At 40.3% G+C, this 12,469-nt stretch overlaps 1 protein-coding gene and 1 long non-coding RNA gene across 2 annotated transcripts; one reads left to right on the plus strand and one right to left on the minus strand.

Moving 5' to 3' along the window:
* Positions 1-1,619: 1,619 nt before the first annotated feature.
* Positions 1,620-4,999, minus strand: LOC140230326 (uncharacterized). The gene is made up of 3 exons (XR_011901388.1): positions 4,835-4,999; positions 2,106-2,290; positions 1,620-1,675 (listed from the first exon to the last, which is right to left on the minus strand). It is a non-coding gene; the product is annotated as an uncharacterized lncRNA (long non-coding RNA).
* An 802-nt stretch (positions 5,000-5,801) lies between these two features.
* Positions 5,802-10,923, plus strand: LOC140231282 (zinc finger protein 474-like). The gene is made up of 4 exons (XM_072311427.1): positions 5,802-5,820; positions 6,731-8,272; positions 9,567-9,762; positions 10,772-10,923. Exons 2-4 carry the CDS (start codon positions 6,848-6,850, stop codon positions 10,921-10,923), a joined length of 1,773 nt encoding a protein of 590 aa, XP_072167528.1. The 5' UTR covers positions 5,802-5,820; positions 6,731-6,847.
* Positions 10,924-12,469: the final 1,546 nt, after the last annotated feature.

The raw sequence follows: 12,469 nt of genomic DNA on the forward strand, positions 1-12,469 counted from the left end.
TGTTTTTACTCTGTGCAGTCCTGTGAGTGACGAAGAAATATGATGTCATGTCACTACCACTTTTGCAACAGTGCAAGTCATATACAACAACTTCAAGGTAAAACATCTCTTGAACTTCTGAAGTTTTCCATCGATTCAAAAGAAGTTTTGCTTACATGTTCAGCTCACTGCAAAGTGTGTTGCCGTGGTAACAACACTAATTGCCCTCAAAGTTATGTAACGGCTTTAAGAACAGCTTTCCTCCCCAGTTTTCGAGCCATTAAAACAATGTTTGGCACACATGTTGAGTTTAATGTAAAGTTGCACAAAACATACATTTCTAAACAGTAGTGGAAAGAGTGTTGCTATTGTCTCTGAACATTGTAATGGCCCTCACAAATCAAACAAAAGCTTGTGGAATTTTCCCTCTCCAGTTTTTCAGTGATACAAAGAAAACATGGTACATTTGTTGTACATGATTTAAAGTTGCAGGATACATTTTAAAGAGAAGGGGAAAGTGCATTGTCGGAGTAACAGTGCATAATCACCTTAAAATCATGACAAAACCTTGCACATTGAAATTCTTCAGCTGTTTGATGGTATTTCAGAAAAAAAAAACTATGACTCACGGTGACTGCATGTAAATTTGAGTTTTTCGAGAGTAGCTGTGTTTGTAGTTGGTGGGAAAACAGAAATCAAACTATTGTAAGTTAACATCAAATGCATGTAAAGTTCATGGAAACTTGCACTGGTCCAACATAAATGAAAGAAACAAGTCAATATGTCAGTTTCTTCAAGTTCCACCTTCACGACTGCCTGCTGTAGTATAGCTACCACTTTCCTGCTTTGAAAAGTCACATTTTGTTTCCAGTAAGTCCCAGAGAGACAGCAATGCCATCCCACACCGATCTTGCAGTTACAGGTGTAAGTGTTGAGGTGACCTACATGACAAGGGCTAAACAAACACAAAAAAGAGAGCAAAAGGGAGAAAATAAGGGAAATATTAATTGTTATAAAAATGCATAAGGTTCCCTGTGAAGCAAGTGTTTGTAGTTTAGGATGCCTCCAACTTTCCGCCCATTTGCTTGGAGTGTTTACAGCACTTGAACTACACACATCAGCAACTGACAACCACAGTTGAGTTATCGAGTTGAGTTTTTATGAAGTTCCTCGACCATGGAATTGACTGTGGAATTTTATTTTCTTGAAAAATTAAAAGAACAATGTGGCATGTTTTTATTTTATACTTAGAGAACTTACACCTGAATAATCCTTTCGACAGTGATCATGGATCTGAATGCCCTGACAAAATTAAGTATCCCTGGATGATAATTCTTTGAATAAATTCTACTCAACAATGTTCTTTGAAGTATGTAAATCAAATTTGGGATTTTCAGGTACACCCCAAATACATAAATATGTTGCACTTGTCTGTAGAGAGAGAAAAAAAAAACAACAACAAGCATGTTTTTGTTTCTCTTTCTCTCTCTATTTTAGAGGTAAAGCAAATATTTTCCATTAGTGCATCAGCAGGGTACCTACTGCTGATAAAATTTTGGTTTCCTTCGCTTCTTGACTCCTTCTTATCTTCTTAGGTTTTGCTTTTTAGGTCCTGCTTCTCCTTCTCCTGCTCCTTATGTGTAGCATTTCAGCCTTTGACGCCTTGCTGGTAGAGTCTTTAATCATCTTGTAATTCCTAGTAAATAGGAGAAAAAGAAAAAGAAAAAAAACAACAACACACAAACATGATTACATATTGTATTGAATTAGAATGATGAAGAGGGATGCATTCCCCCTATGTCTTACAATGGATTCATTCTTTCATAAGAAATGTTTTCATTTATTTCTAGAAATTGCTTACAATGACTGTATTTGAAGTTCTATAAATAAACTATTCATCACTTTTAGGCTAGCATGAATGAAATTTTTATTTTCTTCAAAATACTGTAAAAGACAATTAAATTACACTTTTGAAATAATTTCTTTCTTGCTCTCAACTTAATGTTTGTTTGTTTTTTTTTTAATTGTCAAGCCACCATAAAAAGAAAAAGAAACTGATGTATTCACATATGCAGTCACATAAACATTTTGAAAAGTATGAAAAAGTGTTTATTTTATCTTTGTACCTCAGTCTCCAAAATTGGTTAGGTATCCTCTTGGCATGTTTGTCCTCAGAAATTGCAGGTAACAGAGGGATTCATGTACTTCTGCAGGACAACCAGTTGCCAGCTGCTCCTTTTCTGCTCTTCCTTTTCAACATTGAGACAAGCCTCCAGTATGAATTCCTTAGAGACTTCATTTTTATTCAGACCTGTTTAGGGTGACACAAAGGGACAACTATTTTTAGGCATTTATGATAATTACAGTAGACTCTAAATTTACCATTTGGGTAAAAAGGACAACATTTGGGAATGAATCTAGAGTTAACAAACACATATAGTGATGAACAAATTTATTCAACTATTCACCATTGTTGATCATTGGACAGGCCTGTACATACGTAAGTGCTTCATAAATTCATATATCATAATCATAATTATTTCAGTCATTTACTAAGGTCTAAGGGCTCGAAAGCTTAACTAAATTACACTATGCATTACATATAGTGTACGTTTAGTACAAGTATGTCAATATTCATACATGTGTAACACATGACGCACACAGCATTGTTTCCTACAGTCTGCAATTTTGGATAATTCATGATTGCCCTTGAATGATGTTTTACATTCTGCAATCAAACTGCAAGTACAGTTTATACACCCTACAGATTGGGGCAGGGTCTTTGATGATTTCAGACTGAGAGTTCATTTTGATATACTTTGTTATGAAATTAAAGTTAACAGGGAGTATGACATGTACACCGGTACTGTACTATATACTATATAGCCTACAAGTGCTGTGCACAGCACGTTTGTGACTTGCTGAGGTAGCAATGACAAGGCTGTGCTTATTATCGACACAGATTAACAAATGACGCACTGCCGGATAATCAAATACTTTGTAGCACTAGTCTGCAGACCTGAGCATGAACATGTTACAGCCTCATACAGTAACAAGTTTCAGTTTGGAGTGCATGATCGATCATCACATGAAAACTCGGACAAACATTGATAAAATGTTAATCACCTAGTAACCTACATGTAGAGAGGGTCAATTCACTGCATTGCATTTGTTTTGTGTGTGTGTGTTTCTAGAACTACAATTTCTGTACAAATCTCCAAGAACAACTGATCAATCTAGTTACAGTACCTCAGCTCCACTTAGGCCTTATTGTTAAAAATCTAGAGTGCTATACTCCTGGCTTACAAATGTAGTTAGGTAATTTCCATGAGACTAGACACTACGTCTACTCTAAAAAAAAGTTTGGGAACAGTTTGTTTATTTTTTTTGTCTAGGATCTCGATTCATACTGCTTGTAACTACAGCACTGGATCTCAATTACAGTGTAGGTCTAACGCCAACGGTTAGAGTTCTGATTCCTCTAACGTTTAATACAAAATAGGTCTAAGCCTACGGTTCTAGTGTTAGACCACAGCCAAAGGCAGGAAAGGCTAGCACAGCTACTGACAATATAGATCCAGTAGGTGCCTAGGCCTAAATAATAATCGACACTGTATTTCTGTAGCCATCACTAGCTTAACCAGAGTAGGCCTACCGTATGATTTTGAAATCCATGAGCACATTTTGGCAAAAAAAAAAAAAAAAAAAAATGTAGACCCATCTAACGTTAGTACCCTTATGTTAGATCACCGTAAGGGTCTAAAACTAAGAAGAAGCCTGCTGACTGCGAGTAGTGCTAACGTTAGTGCATGGTATGACTGCTAGTGCTAGACTAAAACTGTTAGATCTAACTGTTAGTGCTTAGGGTCTAGACAGACTAGTTAATCTATATCACATAAGCCTTTAATAAGAATGTAGATTTCTGGAGATCTTATCACCAATAATATCAGTTACATCTTGATGGGCTAGACTTTCAATTATCAATATCCTTTCCTATCAATGTGTAAAAAATTATCTGGATCTGTTTCTGTTCCGGTTCCATCGGTACCATATAGGTTACTCAGAATTAACTGTAGGCCTACTCCACCGTTTTGTAACTGTGTGTTAGCATGGTCGTGTGTGCAGGGCAGGAAGAATGTTTCACAATTTTGAAGCCTCCAGACTAGACTAGATCTCTAACTGTTGGTTAGGTTACTCTTTTTCAACGTTATGTCGTTTAATAGACAGAAACCACGTCTATAACGTTAGGCCCTAACGTTTAGTGTTACTGTTTAGTGTTCACGTCCACGTCAGTCGATCCAGTAGCAGTGCAATACTAAGCCATTATGGTCTAGACTTAGATCTAGGGCCTGTCCAGACCAGGGGCCTAGCCCTAGTAGTTTATACAACGTGTAGGCCTATGTCGATTTAATTTACAAAATTCGACTGGAACACATAGGCCTATGTACAATGTAGATCTAGGTCAGACTTAGCCTGACCAGACCGTTGTCGCTTCGCGACAGCGGCTGCGTGTAGTTAGGGCAGACTAGGCCTAGAACCGGATCACCTCGTTCTAGGCCCACACACGTATTTAGGCCTAGACCACTCTAGCTAGATATGGGTCTAGTTTATAGCATACTAGTACTCAGTAGGTCCTAGGCTTAGTATAATTTAAACATTAGATCTACTGTATTACACTTAACAAGTTAGTCCAAGGCTATGCATACAGTACCGGTCCGGCGGTACGCAAACAAAATTTTAACCAACCCACAGACTGTTTAATCTGCCCTCGTTCAAACTCTATACATGGGACTACGTATGGACAAAACGGCTGCAATGGACGCGAGAAGCCCATATTCATGGTAGAATTACTCACGATTGCACTCTAAGTCGTCGTAAAACTCCCTCCCCATCTCATCTTCGTCATCATGTTGAGATAGATCAGTAAGCAATTGTGGAATAAAGGAAGCATATCCAGCCAAATCTTGATTAGTACTTCTTCTACCAACTTGCTTCACTGAAAGTTTTCGATCATCGTCGCAAGCGATTGTCGCAGAATTTTGAACATGTTCAAAGTTCTGCGATGGGGCTGCGATGGCTGCGATAGCCCCCAAATCGCCGGTTGTCGTATCGCAGACATTCTCACACTGTGCGATTTCTCGTCGTGCGACATCGCAAAGGGTAAATCGCAGTAAAAATCGCACAGTGTGAGTCCGCCTTAAGGCTAGCTCGCGATGCTCGTCTGCCAAATTACAAACAACAACAACCAACCACAGAACTCTATGCAACCGACTCATGTGCCAACCCCGCTCGCGCGTTGCAAGCGCGAGGGTTCAGGTTTCCAGGCTGAACAGCGCCGGCCGCCCGCCGCGGCGGCGCGCCGCCCGTCCGTAAATGCATGCAGTGACCTTTGTACCACGGCCGTATCCGTGTGGATTGTGTACAGTTTCCAAGGTATTTTGCGAAATCAAAACAGCTTTTTGTCATTTTAAACAAGAAGGTAAGATCGCACAGAATAGACATATAAGAACGTTCACACTTGGATCATTACCTTGTTTTCATAAACTATGTTCTTTTACTTGTAAGAGAAAGAAAATAGATATTCAAAGGCGTAATCTTATTATGTATGCTAAGTTAGTTCGTGTCGAGTCACCAGCTCAGCTCAGGCAATCAGCTCAGCTCGGTGCATGTAAAATAGTGTGTGCACGACACTAATCACTCTGACTCTGATGTCTTGTCTCGACTCGCGGACTCGCTCGCGACGATGACGGAGGAAGATCGTCTCACACTCGAGAGTAGGTCAAGAGATCTCGAGAGAACTGTGACGTGTATGCAGGTCTAAAATCAACTCTAACGTTACTGGTAAATTACTCGTACGTAGTAACGTACACTGTAGTCTAACCGCAGCAGCGACCCCATACGGACAAATACGTACCGTAACTGTGTTACAGCGCCCCGCGACGGGGTTAACTGTAGTCATGTTAATTGTTATTTATGAAATGCATTGTAGCCGAAGCCAAGCGAAGGCGTAAAGGCGAAGGCCCTATTAGTATTATTATTATAGGCTTGCCTATGATAGAATGTAAGTAGACCCCTAACTATTTGTTATGACTTATTATGCTATGAACAAAACATGTTTTTTGTAACTTGTTAAATGTGAAAAATGATTGATATTGAAACTGAGTAGTGAAAGCACTGAATTATGATATGAATAGCAAGTAAGTTGGGGCCATTATGTTGAACGTTGCCGTTGGGTCAGAGTGCCAACCTTGTTCTTCCTACTGACCTTTTGATGTAGACGACTTCTAAATGTTTAATTAAAATGACAATGTCCAGAGCAGGCAAGGATTTGAAAGTGAGAGTGAATTGAAATAACTTCTTTTTTTTTTTTTTTTTTTGGTATGAAAAAGCGGTCTGTATGGAGTGTAGGGTTCTACCTACTGGAGTAGAGGCCCTACTGTTAATTTTTTAGTAATTTTCAGATGGATTGAAGATAGGACTGTATTTTAGATGGAAAAAAGAAAGAAATCCAGTTGTTATTTTTGAGAATATTTGAGAGGTATAAAGAAATGTGCACCTCGGTATAGGTTCTATTATACACAGCTAGTGCACCTCATGATAGAGGATTCATCCATGAGAACTTCCAAAGATTGAGTGGCAAGACATCAATTTACAGCACATGTATTGATTGTCATGCAAGCAAATCAATGCACTTTCTTTACTTTCTCAGTTGGCTTATTGTGATGTTTGAATCAAATTCTTCTTTATTCAGATTGACTATCTTCAACATGAGCTGAAACAGTGTAGCAGCAGAACATGACATGGCTGATTGAACTAGTACACCTGCTAGAGTGGCTTGTCTTCTACGCTCAAGGCACGTGATGCCACCATGCCAGGGGTGCTGCGCCCAGTAGCAGTGGTCTGCTACATCTGTGGCAGGGAGTTTGGGACAAAGTCCATCGGCATCCATGAGCCCCAGTGCCTCAAGAAGTGGCATGCAGAAAACAACAGGCTTCCAAAGCATCAGCAGAGACCTCCACCTAGGAAACCAGACGTGTTGCCAGCTCTTAACGGGAGCAGATCACAAGACATAGAGAGATTCAACCAGGCAGCTTATGAGTCGTCGCAGGCACAATTACTGCCATGTCCCACCTGTGGGAGAACCTTTCTACCAGATAGACTGCCTGTTCACCAGAGGAGCTGTAAGCCAGGCGGTCAGACGCTGAAGCATAAAGTCCTTGGTGCAGGTGGTGTTTCTAAATCCTGGGCTGGTCCCGATTCAGAGGCACCCAGACCTCCATCCAGAAAAAGACCAGGAACAGCCACCCTGTCTCGCCCTAGCTCCGTGACTGTACGACAAAAAAAGTATGTCACAGTGTCAGACTCACCTGTGAACTCTCCTGTCAGTGGGCACCAAGGTGGCCCGAGAACATCCAAATCAGGCAGCTTTCAACCAAGGCCCCCGCAGATGCCCAAGTCCAAGCCAGCATCACAGCTTGGGCCCCAGAAGCCTCGAACAGTTATCTGCTATATATGCGGAAGGGAGTTTGGGAGCAAGTCTATCTCCATACATGAACCACAGTGCATGGCGAAGTGGAAGCAGCAGAACCAGCAGCTACCAAAGCACATGCGAAGGCCCACACCTCAGAAACCTCAAGCACTTGGTCCAGGAGTGCAAAAAGTCGGGACAGAGGCTTATAATACTGCTGCTGCTCATAGTGCTAACTACCAGTTAGTTCCATGCAGCCGTTGCGGACGAACATTTGCAACAGATCGCATCGAAAAACATGAGTCTGTGTGCAGTTCAAAGCCTAGTGCCAAGGTCAGGGCTGATACATTAAGTGCTAGCAGTGCATCACTTACAAGGTCAGTCAAAGATTCACAGCAACTCAGCTCTCCCAATCCTGCAAGCACAAAAAAGGATCCGAAAACCTTTCAACCAACTCCACCTCCCCGGCCTCGCACGTTGGTCTGCTACATCTGCGGGAGAGAATTTGGATCCAAGTCGCTGCCGATTCATGAGCCACAGTGCTTGCAGAAGTGGAAGATTGAAAATAGCAAGTTGCCTCGGGAGTTGCGCAAACCTTTGCCCAAGAAACCCAGTGTGGTTGGGAGTGCATCAGGGAATGAGGCAGCCTGGGAAGCTGCCAAGGGGAATTTGGTTGCCTGCCGCAAGTGTGGCAGGACATTCAACCCGGACAGGATACAGAAGCATGAATCGATCTGCCGTCCCAAAACGGAATCTGCACCTCTGAGACCCAAGACTGCAACTCTGAGCTTTGGAAGCCAGCAGACAGGGCAGCAGATGAAGAAGGTGTGTGCAAGAAGGAAGGGAAAAGTTCTGTAATATTAATATGATCATAGGGATGTTGCCAGCCATGTAGTTCAGGTTAAAGTATGTGGGATGGAAGATAAACATTTACCCGCAGTGTGCAAAAAGTCCCTCCCAGCAAGCAGTCATACAACCTCTATGAATTAAAAGTGTTTACAGTGACTGTGTTTGGAGGAAAGAATTTGAAGTCATTCGAACAGATAGCAGGCTCTAGGGCCAGAATGTTGTTCTTGTTATTGTTTTTTCAAAGGGGGCAGGGATGGAAGAAGAATCTTGATTTTATCCTATTCAAGCAAAATCAAGCTGAAACCAAAACATTAAAGGTCCAGTTTACCTTTGGGAGCAGTGATTTCAAAAATGTTCAAGATATCACATTTGATGCATATGTGTAGGTCTGTTGTATCATAAAACATCCTACCATATGAAATATTTGCAATAAAACCTAAAATATAAGGAGATATCAGGGTTTTTCTCAATAGACCGTAACTGTATACGGTTTAGTCTGTAAACATTTTTATTATAACTATTGTTCACATTTTGTGTATTTAACAACACTTAACATCGATTATACGGATTCAAATTTTGACAGTGGTTGTTTCTATCCCTAACTCACATTTTAGAACTATTTTAAAGCACTAATGCTGGGTTTTTGTTTCATCTGCAAATGGTAAATTATGCCTTTAAAGACAAAAAAGACAAAAATTAGCTTACCAGTAAATGACATTTGTGGCCATAAGTTTCATGTGAGATGTCCAAGAGTGATGCTCTGCGGTGTGATGGATAGGAATAAAATGGAAACCATTCCTTTTTGTGCAAAAAGTGTTTAAGGTTAATCCTTAGTAGACAAGATTAATGAAATTATTGAATATATAAACAAAGGCCCATGTTCTTAAAGCAGATGTTGATGATTTCCAAAGAAGTGGAAGCATCCCAGTCACCTGCATGTTAACATTGAAATTGCTCAAGTTTCTTCTGAATTATAGATTGACTGCTTCTTAACTGGCTTTTTCCTTACTATAAGTATAAGTATCTGTTGATTATTTTGTATGCACATTTAGATTTCTTTCAGCAAAAAATTAGAAGATACAATAAGAGCAACTATTAAACAGTTTCCTGAAGCACAGTGCAAATGGAAAATGATGGTATATCTACATGTATGTGTAGTGTACATTGTAGATTTCAAAGGCATTAGTTTTTAAAATGCAAGAGTGACCATGAGAACCGCGTAAGAAAGTATTCTGTGATGGTAATGTAGCATGGACTTTTTGTATTGCAGAGACCCAAAACTCCAGTCATGCGACGCCCGCCTACTGTAGTCTGCTACATCTGTGGTCGAGAGTTTGGCACCAAGTCAATTTCCATTCATGAGCCGCAATGTCTGAAGAAATGGCACATTGAGAACGACAAGCTCCCGAAGAAGCTACGCAAACCAGAGCCGATCAAACCTGTTATTACAGTTGTGCCAATCTCAGGTAGGTTTATTTCATTTCATTTCTTGGTTACTTCAAATTGTTTATTTGATACTCATCATCTAAGGGTCTCTCCCCCCCCCCCCTTCAGTGGTTAAAAGATTGTCACTTAGGAAGCGTGCAATGAAATGCTAGCAAGGAAGAATTTGCAGTACATCAAGCATACAAATGTTTATGGTATTAAAATAGTACATGAACAGAAAATGCATGGTTAAGTGATGACAATCAACTGTAACTGTGATGATGCTGATGGTGATTTGAATGATCATGAGGGTGACAGTGGCATGTCACATTTAGATTAGGCGTTAGATATGACTGACAAAGGATAGGGTAATGTTTATGCTAATGATGGCAGTTTGGGTGAGCTCCTTTATTGTGTAAAGATTATCCACCCTCATGAATTGTGTTCATTATAGCCAGACCTTGATGGAAACCATTACTTGCTAGGTTTTCCCTATTAAAACTTTGATAAAGGTCAGACACAGGACATCAGAAGATTGCAGAGGTTGTGACATTTAAGATGGATTTACCTGATTTGACAATAAGGACTCTTCTTTATGCTTTCTGCACAGAGCATAGAAACTGTTGGTCTTGCTGTCAACTGAAATAATGATTTCTAATATTAAAGTGATCTGCTTTGGGTTGAAACATTTGAAATTCCACCCATAACCTTCCAGTTAATATGATTTTTGTACCGTTGGTATTCAATCATGGGGTTTTCACGTGTTCACATTATGAATACTCCATAAAAGGGTCTGTAAAACTTGTGTCGTTTTAAAAATGTAAGGAATATGCTACGGAAATAACCATGTAATTTGCGATAGATAACTGCAAGCAAGAACTCCTTGTGGTCACAGATGTTTTACATAGTCTGCCCTCCTTGGGCAGTGAGCATACAACCTCTTTGGTACATATAACTCCCCAGTCCAGAAGCAGCGATACATGTAATCCTCTTAGCAATCTCACACTGTCCTCATACCCACTCCTCTCTCCTTTTCCCGCAACGATGCAGGCAGTAAAGATGGCCAGTACAACCTGGATGCTATCAACGAGGCAGCGTGGAAGGCATCCCAGGCCAACCTTGTTCCCTGCGACATCTGTGGCAGGACCTTCCTCCCCGACAGACTCATAGTCCATCAAAGGTCTTGCAAACCCAAGAAGTGAGGCCCACAAATGTGGGACCAGTTTTATTTTTGTGTGTTTCCTAGCTCATCACAAGTTATCATCTAGCGTTGTGTCCTTTTAGCAAACCCTAGAAGTGGCTTGTGGCAAAGAAGTGGAGTTGTGGCCTTCTAGCGAACCCAAGATGTGAGATGTGGCCTTCTGGCAAACCCAAGGAGTGAGGGCCACAAATGCAGGAGCAGTTCTATTTTGGGGTGTGTTTTTTAGCTCATCACATGTTATATATATAGAGGCGGAGTTGTTGCCTTCTGGCAGTGATCGCAGGTTGCAGCAATCATTTGCATGATTGCAATCCCAAGACCAGTGCTCTGTAAACAATGGACATCTGTAGTGGCAGTTCATCGTGCAAGTACAGTAGCTGTAGGAGGAGAAGGAGATGGGGAGGGATGGAGAGAAGACAATGTAACAGTCTATGGCATTAAAAGTATACATGCAATTGTACCTCATGTCTGAGGCTTGTATTCTTCAAGTCAGGTTTAATTGACTCCTTGAAGCAGATCTGACAACAACTTATTGGAATGCTAAACAACTCTGGCCTGCTACTAACAGCACAACTGAGAAGGATCATGATGTTTGGATGATAGAACTGGGCATTGACCTCTCTTAGAAATGTTTGAACATTGACTTCTGCCTGATATATATATATATATATATATATATATTTTAAGTTAACTGCTGCTTTGTCTGTTTACCAAAACAAGGAAATGTCACAACTGAAACACCACCTTTTGACTTTCAGTTCCTGTTGATAATCAGGAATTGATTTTTTTTTTTCTTTTGCAACATGAAATAGCATAATCAAAGTGACACAGAACAGAAAGACAGCAAAATTGAATAAAAATCAACTTGTATCCTTTTGCAAATAACAGCCAGTCACTTCTATGACTTATACAAAATCTTCCAGTGTGATATTATATGATGATCACCAACTACGGGTCATTGAAGGCCCAAGTGAACTGCGACTGAACTATAGATGCAGAGAAGGTATTGTCATTGTCAAACATTGCTGATAGCCACACAAGTCATGTGGGTGAAGGATACCACACTATGATTACTGTATACGCCGAATATTTTGCGAGGTTTTTATTTTCGCGAATTTTGGGAGTCGGGTGCTATTCGTGAAATTAAAGACACGCAAAAATATTGACTCTGATCCAGATGAGGATGTGATGTACACGTGGACATTTCTCCGTTCAGTACAGGACTCCACGATCGCGAATTTAACCACTCGCGAAATTGTTAGGAATTCGCGATTTGCGAAAAATTTAGACTCACGAAATAAATGGCGTATACAGTACATCTCAAGATTATACAGGGCATGTGTTTGTACCGTTGTTTTTTCTGCGTTTTTAGATCATGAAGTTTTCAACTTCCAGGCATGTGTAGTTAAAGTAAATCTGGTTATGAAATAGAAATAGTCCATCTCTGGAGATGGTTGTAGTTAGTACTGGAGTCCTTACAGTGCTTTCTTCACATGTTGCAGATAGTTTACAGTCAGTTTGTCATTTGAACAGATTTGTTGGGACAA

This window comes from Diadema setosum, chromosome 7 (genome assembly GCF_964275005.1).
Source record: "Diadema setosum chromosome 7, eeDiaSeto1, whole genome shotgun sequence".
NCBI lineage: Eukaryota > Metazoa > Echinodermata > Echinoidea > Diadematoida > Diadematidae > Diadema > Diadema setosum.

What these genes read in the sequence shown, in the direction of transcription:
- LOC140231282 (XM_072311427.1), top strand. Translation starts at nt 6,848, where the DNA reads ATGCCAGGGGTGCTGCGCCCAGTAGCAGTGGTCTGCTACATCTGTGGC. An exon ending in CAGGGCAGCAGATGAAGAAG is followed by an intron (nt 8,273 to 9,566) that starts GTGTGTGCAAGA and finishes TTTGTATTGCAG; the next exon opens with AGACCCAAAACTCCAGTCAT. An exon ending in TACAGTTGTGCCAATCTCAG is followed by an intron (nt 9,763 to 10,771) that starts GTAGGTTTATTT and finishes GCAACGATGCAG; the next exon opens with GCAGTAAAGATGGCCAGTAC.